General features: G+C 40.3%; 1 protein-coding gene across 1 annotated transcript in view; it reads right to left on the reverse strand.

Annotated features, from left to right (window-relative positions):
• GUCY2F (guanylate cyclase 2F, retinal) overlaps positions 1-13044 on the reverse strand; it is an 84998-nt gene that overhangs the window by 47020 nt on the left and 24934 nt on the right. Inside the window, exons 5-7 of the mRNA XM_005614408.2 lie at positions 10738-10834; positions 6388-6519; positions 760-849 (exon numbers count right to left, since the gene is read on the reverse strand). Of these exons, the coding sequence (XP_005614465.1) occupies positions 760-849; positions 6388-6519; positions 10738-10834 (319 nt within the window). The remainder of the gene's footprint in view (positions 1-759; positions 850-6387; positions 6520-10737; positions 10835-13044) is intronic.

The raw sequence follows: 13044 nt of genomic DNA on the forward strand, positions 1-13044 counted from the left end.
CTCATTTAAACCTGTTGGATTGATTTGAATTTGCCTGCTACATAAATGTGAAGATATAGATCATTGCCTTATAAAAATCCCACTCTCATGAGTCTGAAGGAACCAGAGACAGTCTCCACAAATCTTTTCTGGACTCAAAGCTCAAGGAGGAGCCAAGATTTTAAACGGTTTGGGAGGAATCCTCATCATCCCTGCCTTATCTACAGGCTGTTTCCTTAAACAAACCACCAAAGGACTCTTTGAACATAATTGGTGGGATTAAAGAAATCATCATTTTTCTTATGTAGATAGAACTTATCAGATGACTTTTCCAGTTCTGAAAACTGGAGATTTTGAAAGACTATGGGATGTGTACTTAATAATAATCATAATAGCTGCCATTTTACAAAGAAGCTATATGTCAGGAAATGTGCAAGATGATTTACATATATTAAATCTTTTACTTCTCATCCCAACTCTGGGCAGTAGAGAGTAATATATTCCTTTTACAAATAAGGAAAGTGAGGCTCAGGGAGTTTAGGTGACTTGCGTAAGTTAATATGACTGTGAAGTGGTGGAGCTGGGAATTGAGTCCTCCATGTCTCTGTGATTCCAGAGCCCCTCCTTTTACCATTGGATCATATGATCACATCAAGCCAGTAGCCACCCTGCAGTTTCCCTGCACTGATTTGTTAAGGGGTCTTCCTTACAGCTGCTGTTAGTTACTTTGGAGAAAGGGTTGGTTTAGCAGGAACGTATATAAAAGAAGGTTTCTCATACCATTTCAAACATATCACTTGCACTTGATTTGATGGACTTAATGTCTCCAAAATCTCCAGAGGGGAACTTTTTCAACCACACCCAATCACCCTAGAAAGAAAAGGTAAAGAATGGTGATGAGACTGAGTTGCCAACAGCTTTAGAGCAATGCCCCTTCCATGTGAAGGGTTTATAGTTAGATCATCAACCCAAACAGGCTTTGTACCTCCTCTCTCACCCTCCACCCCACGGACAGTCTGTACTCTGGCCTAAAAATGAGGTCATACAGAGAAGTCAAAGTTAAAAATTCCAATTAACTAAAGACAGGGAAACAATCGTAGGTATGCAGACCCCAGAAAAGGAATGATACTGCTCTCTGCAACGACTCCTTTAACTAACTGTAGAAAGCGCTAGGTCATTTCGCTTATTCATAGCTGAGCACCAGGTGCCCTGCGATTAATGGTGATGGTTGGTGGTTGCAATTCTCACTGCCTTGAGGCATCTGTAGCAAGAGATGTAGGGCAGGAGATGCAGGGCAGCAAATGTTTCCTGGATTTACCTTGGTCCATTTTTCTCTTGTGGGACAGGCCATTTGAGGGGACTCTTATGCTTTAATCATAAACTGATTGGCTTAAGTGTAGATTAAATATTTTTTATTTGGATGTACAAATGTACTACCATAGTAATATGAGTAATCTAGACTCTTTTAGGAGTCTATTTCTGACTTTTTAAGTACAAAACAGCTATTTCTAAGGCTGCTGTCAAGTCAAAAACAACAATTATTTTATTGTCTTCACTTTAACACCCATGTCTGATAGATAATTTTTTTCTACACGGATAGCCTCAAGGATTCATCAGCCATCAAGCCCTATTTATTTTCTGTCTAACACAAATTTTAAAAAAGCAATACAAATATAGATTCCTTTTTCTCCACAATAATAATAATACCTTACATTTGCACAGCACTGTCTACTCTCCAAAGTGCTTTCACATCTATTACCTATAGCCTGGAGATTCCACTTCAGGCTGCACCAATTTGTCATCAAGTAGAGATAATAAAGCAGAGAGCTCTGTGGAGTCAAATTCCGAGCATAAGAGAGTGTAACCACTCTTATTATTAAGGAATATATCCAGATGTGGCACTGCATCTGGAGATCTGCCAGAGGCAAAAGCTAGTAATGGGAGCTGCAGGTGTCTGAGTTACTCAGCCGCACTTTGTATTAGAGGGCATCTTCTAGCCAAGGAGCTCAATACCCTTTAACTAGGGAATGGCTCTCAGAGGCCTTCAGCAGCTGAACGAAACCATGCCAGCCAGGCTCAATGCCCACAGAGAACAGAAGGGTAGTCCAGCATCAACACCTACATGCAGCGGAACGGTCAAAGCACCAAAAGCAGCCTTCCTGGTCTCTTGCCCAGCAATTCTCTGAGTGTGGCCCTGGACCAGCTGCATCATAGTCACCTGGGAACTGGTTAGAAAGGCCAATTCTTAGGTCCCACCCCACACTTACTTACTTAATCGTAGAAGTCATGAGGACCTGACGTGAGCTTGAAGTTTTAGCCTTCAGAGTTCTTTGCCCTTTAGAGGGATCAAAGGCTAAACTGTAAGCTGAAAGAATAAAACTCTAATTGGGAATTTACAAAATCAGCCAACGTGTGGAATATACTGGTGCGTCATAAAGCATTTCCAGCACCTTTACAACTATATTACTCAGCCCGTGGTCACTGTTAGCCTCTATGACACCTTTGTGCTAATTAGAAGAGGTGCTTTCCCTCAAGTGAAAACAATTAATTATGTGATAATATTATTTTACAACCTGTGGCAGCCCTGTGCTGTTGGGTAGCAGGCTCGGTCGTATACATGCATGCATGTACCGCAATCTCATTCACTCAAACATCCTCCAGACACCAGGGAACACACCCCACTAGCAGCATGGACACTCTGCACACCACCAAGCCCTGCCTGCCAGATGAAGCCTCTTTTTCAGGTTTGGAGTCAGGCTGTAGAGGTGGATGTGAGAAGCTGAAATTGGGCCTCCTAGAATATTAGGCAGGAGAAAGGAGTAATCTCAAGAAACTCCTGGGGCATAGCCAAGGTAGCACATAGCCAGGTACACATATGTTTATCAGTGACTAGTGACCATGTATGTGCATAGTTGGGTGTGCTGGTATAAATACAGATATGAGAAGGTCCCCCCTCACTTTGTTCCAGAACTAGGCTGGTAGGCCAGAATCTCTTTGCCCACGCCTGCTCCACTCTCACATAAGTTAGTATATATCTACAATGTGAATAGTACCCTCTTAGATGTGGTGCCCTTGTGCAGTGCACAACCTGAACATCAGTACTGGCAGCCCTGACTGCCTATACCCAGTATCTGATACCTTCTTCCTGAAGTCAGCCCTATTACAGACATGGGTTAGCCTTCTCTCTGGCTTATTAACTTTTACAGGTAGTTAAGCAGAGCTTTCTTCCTGCCAAATCACCAAATTTGAGAGCTGGAAAGGGTCTTAGGTATCCCTAGTCCAATCCCTTCATGTTTTGATAAAGAAACGGAAGCCTGAAGAGATTAAATGCCTTGCCAGAGGGAAGAAGGCTAGGTAGTAACAGAACCAAGGTCTTCCATCTCCCACTTTGTTGCTCTTTCCTCTCATGGGCTTTCTTTGGTTTGGGAAATTTGTGTGTGTTTGTTTTAAGATTTAAATAATTCTCACAAACTTTATAAGCAAATTTTTATTGAGTCTGTGTGTGTCCTACTTCTTGAATAATGAGGAAAAGGGAGGAAATGGGCAGGTTTTATCTTCACCACACATGCACTATTTGTTTTGTTTCTTCTTTTAAGGAAAAGAATGATAAAATACTTCACTCATCATTCACTTTTTAATTAAGAGGAAGAAACATCAAACTCTATCCACTAAAGTTTTTAGAAGTAATTTAAAGTCCTTCAGCTTTGCACTAAGGCCACTGCTGTATTAACTAAGAGTCCAGAGAACCATGTCCTAGACCTGGCTCTGCCTCAGAATCGGGGGTGGTCTTAGGGCACCCACTGAATTGGCCTGAACCTCAGTTGCCTCACTATCAGAGCTGGACAACTTAGATACCTTCTTAGGTCCTTTTCAGCTGTAACAATCTGATTCGGTGATGAGAGAGAGAAGATGGTTGGTGGAAAGGAAAGAGGTGGAAAGAGAGTTATAAGGGATATAGAAGAAGGTGGGAAAACAGAAAAAAATCCTCTGGGAAAGGGAGATGAAATGGAGGGTGTGCAGGGGGAGAGAGAGAAATGAGACAAAGAGAAAAACACAGGGAGAGTTGAGAGGCAGAAGGAGTCAGGGAACGAAGAGGGAGGATGAGTTCAGTGGGTTCTCGCTGAGCGTGTCAGCGCTGCACTACCGCCCACTCTCCCTCAGACTGAGGTTATCAGAGTAGATCATGACATGTTCCCACTGCATCTGCCATTCACAGCTCTTTCTCCCCAGCAGTCTTATCATCTGGCTCACCCTTCACATCTCAAAGAGGATCTATGAAATAAGGGCTGATTTTCCTGTGCAGTTCCAAAGGTTCTGCATCTGTGTGTACAAAGAGTGCATTTGTCTCAGTGTAGTACAATGTTACGGCACATCCTAGAGAAGCCTTTCCTTTGCTATTAGGTGTCTGCTACTCCAGGCACATTATCTAGAACTTCCAGATCTTCCAATAATAATTCTTACGAAAATTTGATTTATTTTACACAGAAACTAGATAACGAATCTTCTTTAAAACACTCCTAATAGAGGGCCATTTCAGAAGGCACACTGGACATCTTTGGTTGATCTGTTGATTCAGTTAGCTTATACTCTGTCCCAGAGTCCTCTTCAGCCCTAGCCAGGCAGTTTCCTAGTTTCAGCTGTCTTCCTTTGCGTCCTGCCATCAGCCTAATCTTGACTTCACAGTGTGGTATTATTCTCACTAACACCCTCCTTTTGTGTGGATAAAGGCCCCCTTTGGCCTACACAGTTCAGAAATACTCATGATCTGACTGACCAGCAGTCATTATGGGAACTAACTCAACTCTCTGCCTCTTTCCAAAATGAAGAAATATCTGACAGCTTCTTAAAGGCCAGTAATATACAGACGTTTATTTTTCCCCTTCTCAATTCTACACTATAACCTTCCAACTCCACCAAATAAAACATACCATAACTCAACACATAAATTCTTCCACAGAATCAGAGAATCATAGCACCTCCAAGCCAGAAGACGCCTTAGAGTTCTCTTAGTCCAGCAATTCTCAACCCTGGCTGCACATATAGGGGAACTTAAAAAATACCAATGCCTCGGCTCTCCCCATACCAACTGAAGCAGTTATTAAGGATGGAACCTGGGCATAGTTATTTTTTTAAGATTCCCACGGAGATTCTAATGAGCAGCCAAGATTAAGAATTTAGTTCACCCTCTCATCTTACAAATGAAAAGCCAAGAGACTGCCTTAGGTTATTGAGATTTACTTCAGAATCTTAGAAGTGTCAATACATTTATAAAGTCATCAGCCCATTCCATCTGACACTCAAAAGCTATGTGATTATCTTATCCTTGGTCTTTAAGAGAGTAGAGCTGTCAATTCCCCAATACTTCAAGTTTACATTTGAAGCAAATCTTCTCTTTGATTAAATTAAGTCCAAGGCAAGATCCAGAGGTTTCCTACCACAAATTTAAGTCAATGCACTCAAGTACACTGAGCAAATATATACCATGCCAATCTGGGTGTTTTAGACCCCTGTCAATTATTTATCCAATGGAGGAGAGCAATCACTTGGAAAATCCAATGTGGTGGACAATCTAAAGACTCATTCTGTCCTGTTTTGAACTTTCTTTGTAGTTACTATTGAAGTTGAGAGTGTTTGGGAATATCTTCAAACAAAACAAGGGAACCACACTGGGAAGGCCTCACTGAGGAGGGACAGAAAGGCAGTCTAGTTTCCCTTTTACCCCCTGCTTAACTCTTTCCTGCTGAGAAGAAACAGTTCATCTCTCCAACTGATGCAAGATTTGTTCTGGTTGCCAAATTCCAGTATCTTAGAACAAGGGGTCGGGGGTGGCCTCTTAAAGCTTGAAAGACAGAAACTTAAGTGAAATAAAAAAGATTTCTATTTTACACAGCAGAAGATAACCTATTACTCTAAGAGGCAATACAAGCTGAGATAAAGAAAGAAATGAATAATTTTTAAGAGATTTCAATAATCTCAGAGGAGAACAGGTATATGAAGAACAACTAGAATTTGAAGGTAAGGATTTTCACCAAACCCTACTCTATCCAAACATGTCTCCAGACATCCCATCACAAACAGTTGACTCAAAGTCATTTCTTCTATTATTATATCTATATCTTCTGGAATGAGTGATATGGTTAAGTGTTTGGGTCTCATGGACTCTTTTCCACAAGCAAAGTAAATACATGGAGTTGAAAGGTCAATGAAGTTATAAATAAGTAGATTAGTTGCTGAGGAAAATCATCGTCAGAAATGTCAAGCAAACAAGTCCATAAGAGGATAACAGACAAAAAACTGGAAAGACTTAACAAAAGCTTCAAAATTTCTGCCCAAAGACTAAGTCTTAAGTCATTGCCTCATTTTAAAACCCAAGAAAGCAGCAGATTGGACAGCTGTTGGATATCCTACCTCATAAATCGCTATGTTGGAGTTTTCATAGGTAGCTGGAGTTAGACTCCCCGAAGAAAAGGAGAGCCTCGGAGACCTCCCGCTTTGGACCTCAGAGGTGATCTGGAAGCTTACACTGGCACGACTTCCTCTCTGTGAAAGGATTAGGAAAGAAAGATTGTGAAAAAGATTCTCATGATTTAGGACAGAGCATTGAGCTATGGTATGGATACTGTGCTTATCTTTCTTTTTTTTTTTAATTCCTAAGAAAATAACTACATGAGCTGAACTCTGTAAACAAGAGATTGATTAATTTTCCTTATCCCCTAACACTTTTCTTTTAGGCTAGGGTTGGTACCATGCTTCACCTCCATAGACCACAAAAGAAAGGTAAAAGTTTAAAGGTACTTCCATCTCTTAGGAAGGATTAGAATCATAGATTTTGGGGGCAAGAAAGAACGCCAGACATAATTCAATCTGGAACCCTCATTTTATAGACAAATATGAGAAAAAGATAAAAATCTAACATTTTGAAAAAATCAAGAGCAGAACCAGGACAGAGCCCCACCCTTCTGACTTTCAGGCCTGGCTCTTTTTGTTATACCATCTTGAATGGCACCCTTCTTTGCGCAGGCAAGATTAAGGGCAGAAGCTATCCCAGAAAGCAATAAGATGGTAGAGAGTGAATAGATCATCTGCCCATGATTCATGAGTCTGATGCTTAAATAAGCCAAATTCCCTATTCCTTGATTTGTTAACTTGTGCACATAAATCTAGTAAGAGAGGGCTTGGAAGTGCACAGTTGAATGACAAGAGGAAGAGTTATCTGCAATCTGTGTTAACCTTTAAAATTGAGTATCTTTATCTTCAACTGAAGCAGCAGACTTATTTCACATGAAGAAATAATAAATCAACAGGTTCCTCATACTCTTCTTCATGTCTCCAAATGTGCCTTTGTTAGAATTATAGCAATTCAGAGCTAGCAGTTACACTTGGTATTGTCTAGGTCAGCCCCCACCCCCAACTCCATTCTCATTTTACAATGAGGAAACAGAGACCTAGAGGGGGATATAGGGACTGGAAGAAGAATGTAGATGTTACAATACCTGGTCTTGTGTTCTTTCTACCACATCATGCTTTGTTTCACTCTTGCTTGCCAATGAAAATTAATCTTAAGTACTTTCACATACTCTGCCCTCAATGCTCTTTAATGAACTGAAGATCACTAGTTGATTTAGCCCTGAGTTAAGTTCATTCTACCAAGACAAGACTGCTGCAAAGCTCCAAAGCAATAGTAAACTATACTCAGCCCCTAATGTGTTGAAATCCCAACAGCTCAAGATTCAGACAAGATGTAAAGCTTGCCTCTTCTTGACCCTTGCATCAACTTGAACTCTCCTCAACAGAGCAAGGCCAGAAGGAATCTACTTCCCTTTCATTCTTTATTTTCATATCTCAGCAGGAGCACCTAGATCTGTATATTGAGATATAGACCTCTCCGTGAAGGGCAAAGGAGAAAGCAAGAGAATCTGCCAAAATCCACATACGTTTGGGCTTCAGCTTCACTTTCTTCTAAAAACTTCCTTTCCTGACCTGACTTCTACTGACCTGCCAATTTTTCTAGACTGAATTAATTTTGTATTCACCAAGAGTTTACACTTTCAGACATTCCATTTGGATGGAATTCTTGGCTTGGCTTCTTGACTGATTAGACACAGCCAGCTGCAAGTTTGTGACTACACAGCAATTAAGGAAAATGTATGCTTTCCCTATCTTTCCCCATCAGAACCCCTGATACAAGCCAAATGCCAAAGGGATCTGGAGGCCAAGACCTATGTTCTCCTAGGGTAATGCCATCCTTTTCCACCTTGGCCAAAATAGTAAAAAGGAAAAAGAAAATTCCCTATAAAGTTATCAATCCCTATTGCTGTTCATTTTTCTCACTCATGTGGTGAAAAGTGGTGATGACTGGCTTTTTCTACTCTCATTATTTCAAAATTTATGCACAAGTGAAAGAAAAGATCTATCATCATAAGCAAGATTTTAAAACCCTAGGCACTTTGTTCATCTGAAGGTTGTACTATTCTACTATTTACGATGATCTTGTGAGAAATGGTGTGAAACCCAAATACCATTTGTGTCTCAGGAGGAGAGAAGGCATAGGTAAAGGTCTTATAGACTTTACTGGAATATTGCAGGGCCTGTACAAAGAAAAGTGTAATTCAGTCCAAAATTGAGCTATGTTTATTGTTTTGACACTTTAGAGCCAAAACATTTAGGCAATTGACATGAACTGCCATTTTGACATGGATACCACCAAAGAAGTAGGAATTTTAAAAATACGTTTATTGCTTTTGACCAAAACTTTACTATATATTGCTGCATTTGGACAATGACTTCCAGACACCTGCTTTTAATACTGATCACTCATTTCTGGATACAATGTTTTGTCACAGAATTGAATGCCTGTTTTCTTAGTATTGGGTTATCCATTGGGATTACTTTAGAGCTTGAACTTCAGTATCTACCCTTCCTAATTGAGGTGGGAAATTTTATACAAGGCGTATTGAGTATGGCAAATCCAGACAAACTTCACCACCGTGAGTCTCAGTGTCCTCTGGTGGCTTCAAAAATAGGGACTAACATCAATAAGTTTTTATGGCATGAGGGTAGAATGTAGCTTTCAGCCACACTGATAATTTTGGCATTCAGTAATACATTTCCAGGAACATGATATCAACCTTACAATTGGAGCTGATGATTTAAACAAGTAAGAGTTCTGGTTGTAATTGAGAAGTAAACCAAACAGCTGAACATTTTATTTGAATCCAACTGCGCACGGTATTACCATGTAAATCCATTCCCACCCAGCCAACTAGTTTAAAGGACACCTGGCAGTACTTTCAGTACATTTAGGCAAGTGATCAATTTGGTCACAGAGATAATTAATTATCATATCCGGTACACTCGTGTAGCAAAAATAAATAGCACATGGGGACAATATGATGTGTCTGCATCCTCTCCCTACATTCTGCCACCACCATACTAGAATTTGCAGGCTAATGTCTTTATTTTGGCCACATAGACTGTAAAGAGGCACATACTCCCATTACCAGCTACATTTGATGAAACTCTTCCCCACACATTCTCTTTTCCAAGCTTTTGTTTATGCTGTTTTCTCTGCCCGGGATGCTTATAGGGGCCGGGCAGGTAATATAAAGTGATGAAATAGGCTGAGTATAAGACAACAGAGAGTGATTGGAACTGTGTTAGATTGCAGAGAACATACCTCTTCCAAAACTACTACTGAGATCCAGCCAATTGCTACAATGATACCCAAGGTTGATAGATCTTCCAACCTTTAAAGAACATCCAGAAGTCCGGATTTTTATGTGTAATCTCAAAATTCTGGCTACTATTTTTTATAACCATAAGGTTCAAACAAAAGTGATTACCAGCTCATGACCTGTAACCTAGACAAATCCTATCTTTCCTTCTTTAAGACCCACCTTTGGTGCTGGGTCTCTGAAAAGCCTTCCTCTATTAATCGGTCTCCTCTGAAGTTCTACCACATTTCTGCTGTCTTTTCTGCAATATGGCATCTATTGACTCTCTTGTGTGGTATTATTTGTCTCTCTGACTTGACTGTAATCTCCTTGAAGACAGAGACTACGTGCTATCTCTCACAAAGCCTGGCCCAGGGCTAGAACATAGTAGCAGACACTCAGTGAAGATCACCAATTACAACACAAAAATAAACGGAACAGAACCTCTGGTGAGATTTAACTCTCTTTCACTAGTTGATTCATTCACTAAACTTTTATGAGCTCCTATTATACTATCAGCACCATGTCAGGTGCTATGGGCTAACATTTAAAAAAAAAAAAGAGGTACCTCTGCCCTTGAGGAACTAGCAATCAAATGTTGAGTCCAAATATACAAAGAAGGGCTGTATGAAGCCAAAGCTACACCATTGGTGAAAATAAACTGTATCACTGCCAGAAAACTGTTCTAAAACAGCACTATCCAATAGAGACATAACGTAAGCCACATACGTAACTTTCAGTTTTCTAATAGTCATGGTAAAAAACATAAAAAGAAATAGGTGAGGTTAATTTTAATAATATATTTTATTTAATCCAATATATCCAAAGTATTATCATTTTGACATGTAATTAATATTTTTTAAAATTTAATGAGATATTTGCCCTGTGATAGAAGTTTTTGTACTAAGTCTTCTAAAACCAGTGTGTATTTTACTCTTACAGCACATCCCAATTCAGACTAGCCACATGTCAAGTGCTCAGTAGTCACTTGTGGCTTGTGGATACCATATTGGACAGTACAGCAAAAATAAGGGATGCTCCTTACCTTGCTGCCAAAGTGGGGATTGATAAACGTCACATCATCCAAAGTCAACAGAATTCTATTGGGTCCTTTAATCAACTGGATTTTATTTATACGACGCCTGAAACAAGCATAAAATCAGAGGGTCACAGGAGGCTGGATGTTTTGCAAACCTAAAGTAAATTTGCCCTGTGAAAGAAGAGTTTAAAAATATACAAGATAACTGAGAGAACAACCACACATGGTTCTTTACCATAGTACCCACAGCAAAGGGAGGCAGCAACACTGGTCCTCACAATTTGCAGAGTTACAAAGACCAAAAGAAAAAAATGAAAAGGCTGTTGAAGAGGCATCAAAAGGGAGGAGGGTGCTGCATGGGGATGGTATTTCAGATTAATAAAATGGTGATCCCCTCTGAACACTTTTAAAGAACTCAACACCCTTTCTCATATGCCATGGTATATATTCTAATAATACCAGGGCCAAGAATCATTAATCTCCATTTTATAGACACAAAAACATGTTAAAGAAACAAAACAAAATTAAACTAATTGTGTGAGATTCTCTAGCCTGAGGCAGAGCTGGGACTAGAATCCTTGGTCCCTGGCTGTGGGCCCAGATTTCTGCCCACAAGACCACTTGTCTTTCAAAGTTGCATCTATGCGTTGCCAAAGCAACAGGTTGAAAAGTGGAGAAATTCAATCAGTTGGTTGCTTTGTCTACATGATTCCAAACAAGTGGGCTGACTGGGTTTTTTTTTTCTTTCACTGAATTGGTCTCTTGTCTGAGCATTACATAGACACAGTTTAAAGCTGATTCTCTCCAAACATGCCCATTAATTTGCAGTGAATGTAATTATTTCCTACAAACCAATTACTAGACACATAGGAGTTTGTGATATCTACCCACACAGCCAGGTAGGTCGTCTCAGTTGAACTGACCGGGCAACCTGAGGACCTGGAGGGAACCTTGGACTAGGCTGTGCAGTTGTTTTGTTCTGCTTTGTCTTGGGGGCTCTAACAGCTATAGTTTGGCTTCACTTTTTCCATAACCCCTTAATGGTCACCCTGTGGAATGTATTAAAAGCCAAGTGCTAGAGTGGGGAAAACAACCGCTGAATCAAAACGCTTTGTCAACTTGCTCTCAGAAGTCTACAATGTCACTGTAGCTTTAAGTACCAGCAACCCAGGCAGTTTTTCTCAGTGATTCCACTGGTTTGTAAACAAACAATTAATGTGTTTCTAATTGTCTGCCAACAAATATGTCCCTTATCACTGTGGGAGCTGCTGCCCTGCAGAGAAAATTAAAAGAGCCCTGTAGCGAATTCTTGGGTAGAGCACATGAATCTTTTGGCAAAGAAAAGCATCACTCCCTAACTTATCTGTTTCATATGGGTAGTGAATTGTCTTAAAGCAGGCACACCTGTAAAAATAATCATGCTACAGAATACACTCTAATAGAAAGAGAGCTGGACTCTTAATCCAGAGACCTGGGTTGTGGTGCAGATTCTGTCATTAATTAGCCAGATGACCTTGGATAAATAATTTAACCTCTTCATGTCCCAGTGTGCTCCTCTATCTGACAGGATAATAGTCCTTGCATTACTCGTTTTATAGAGTTGTTTTGAAAATCAAATGAGATAATGTATGTGAAAGTGCTCTGAAAAGCATGAAGCACTATAAAGTATAAGGGCTCATTATTATCATTATCATCATTAGTATTACAAAGCATGGGAGAGCTTTATAGAAAGGCAAGGCAATCTGGTTAGGAGTAGGGAGAAAGAAGGAGTTCAAAGAATCCTTTGTTTTGGGGTGGTTGGGTTCTTTGCACGGCTTTCTTTCTGAAAAAACTTAAACAATCAAAACACACAGAAAAGGAAGGAACAGAGAGTCACTCTCCTGCAAGTAATCACCATCTATTACAGAAACTCATCAGCCGCTCAGCTCTTCTGATTGCAGCCGTGGTGGGCAGAGAGGGAGGAAAGCAGCTAAGAGAGGGCATCTTTTGTGCTTTGTTAGCTGAAGAACCAAGGACCAAGTGACTCTGGGAAATGATGTGCCTCTCTCCCATTTCTGAGTTTTCTGTGACCACTTGAAGCACCAATTGTCTCAAACTCATTTTCCTCTCCAATCATTTTCCTCTCTAATCATGTCTCTCTCCAATCATTTTCCTCTCCAGTCTTCTTTGCCCTTCAGTCTACAAGCTCCAAACAAATCCCCTCACCCCCCACCCCCAGGATTCTTTTTTCTTTTTTCCTTCCCTTCCCAAGAATTGCAGATTGGGCTCACTCCAAGCCAAAAGAACCAGTCCATTCCACAGGAAAGACTAGTG

This window comes from Equus caballus, chromosome X, assembly GCF_041296265.1.
Source record: "Equus caballus isolate H_3958 breed thoroughbred chromosome X, TB-T2T, whole genome shotgun sequence".
In the NCBI taxonomy this organism is placed as follows: Eukaryota; Metazoa; Chordata; class Mammalia; order Perissodactyla; family Equidae; genus Equus; species Equus caballus.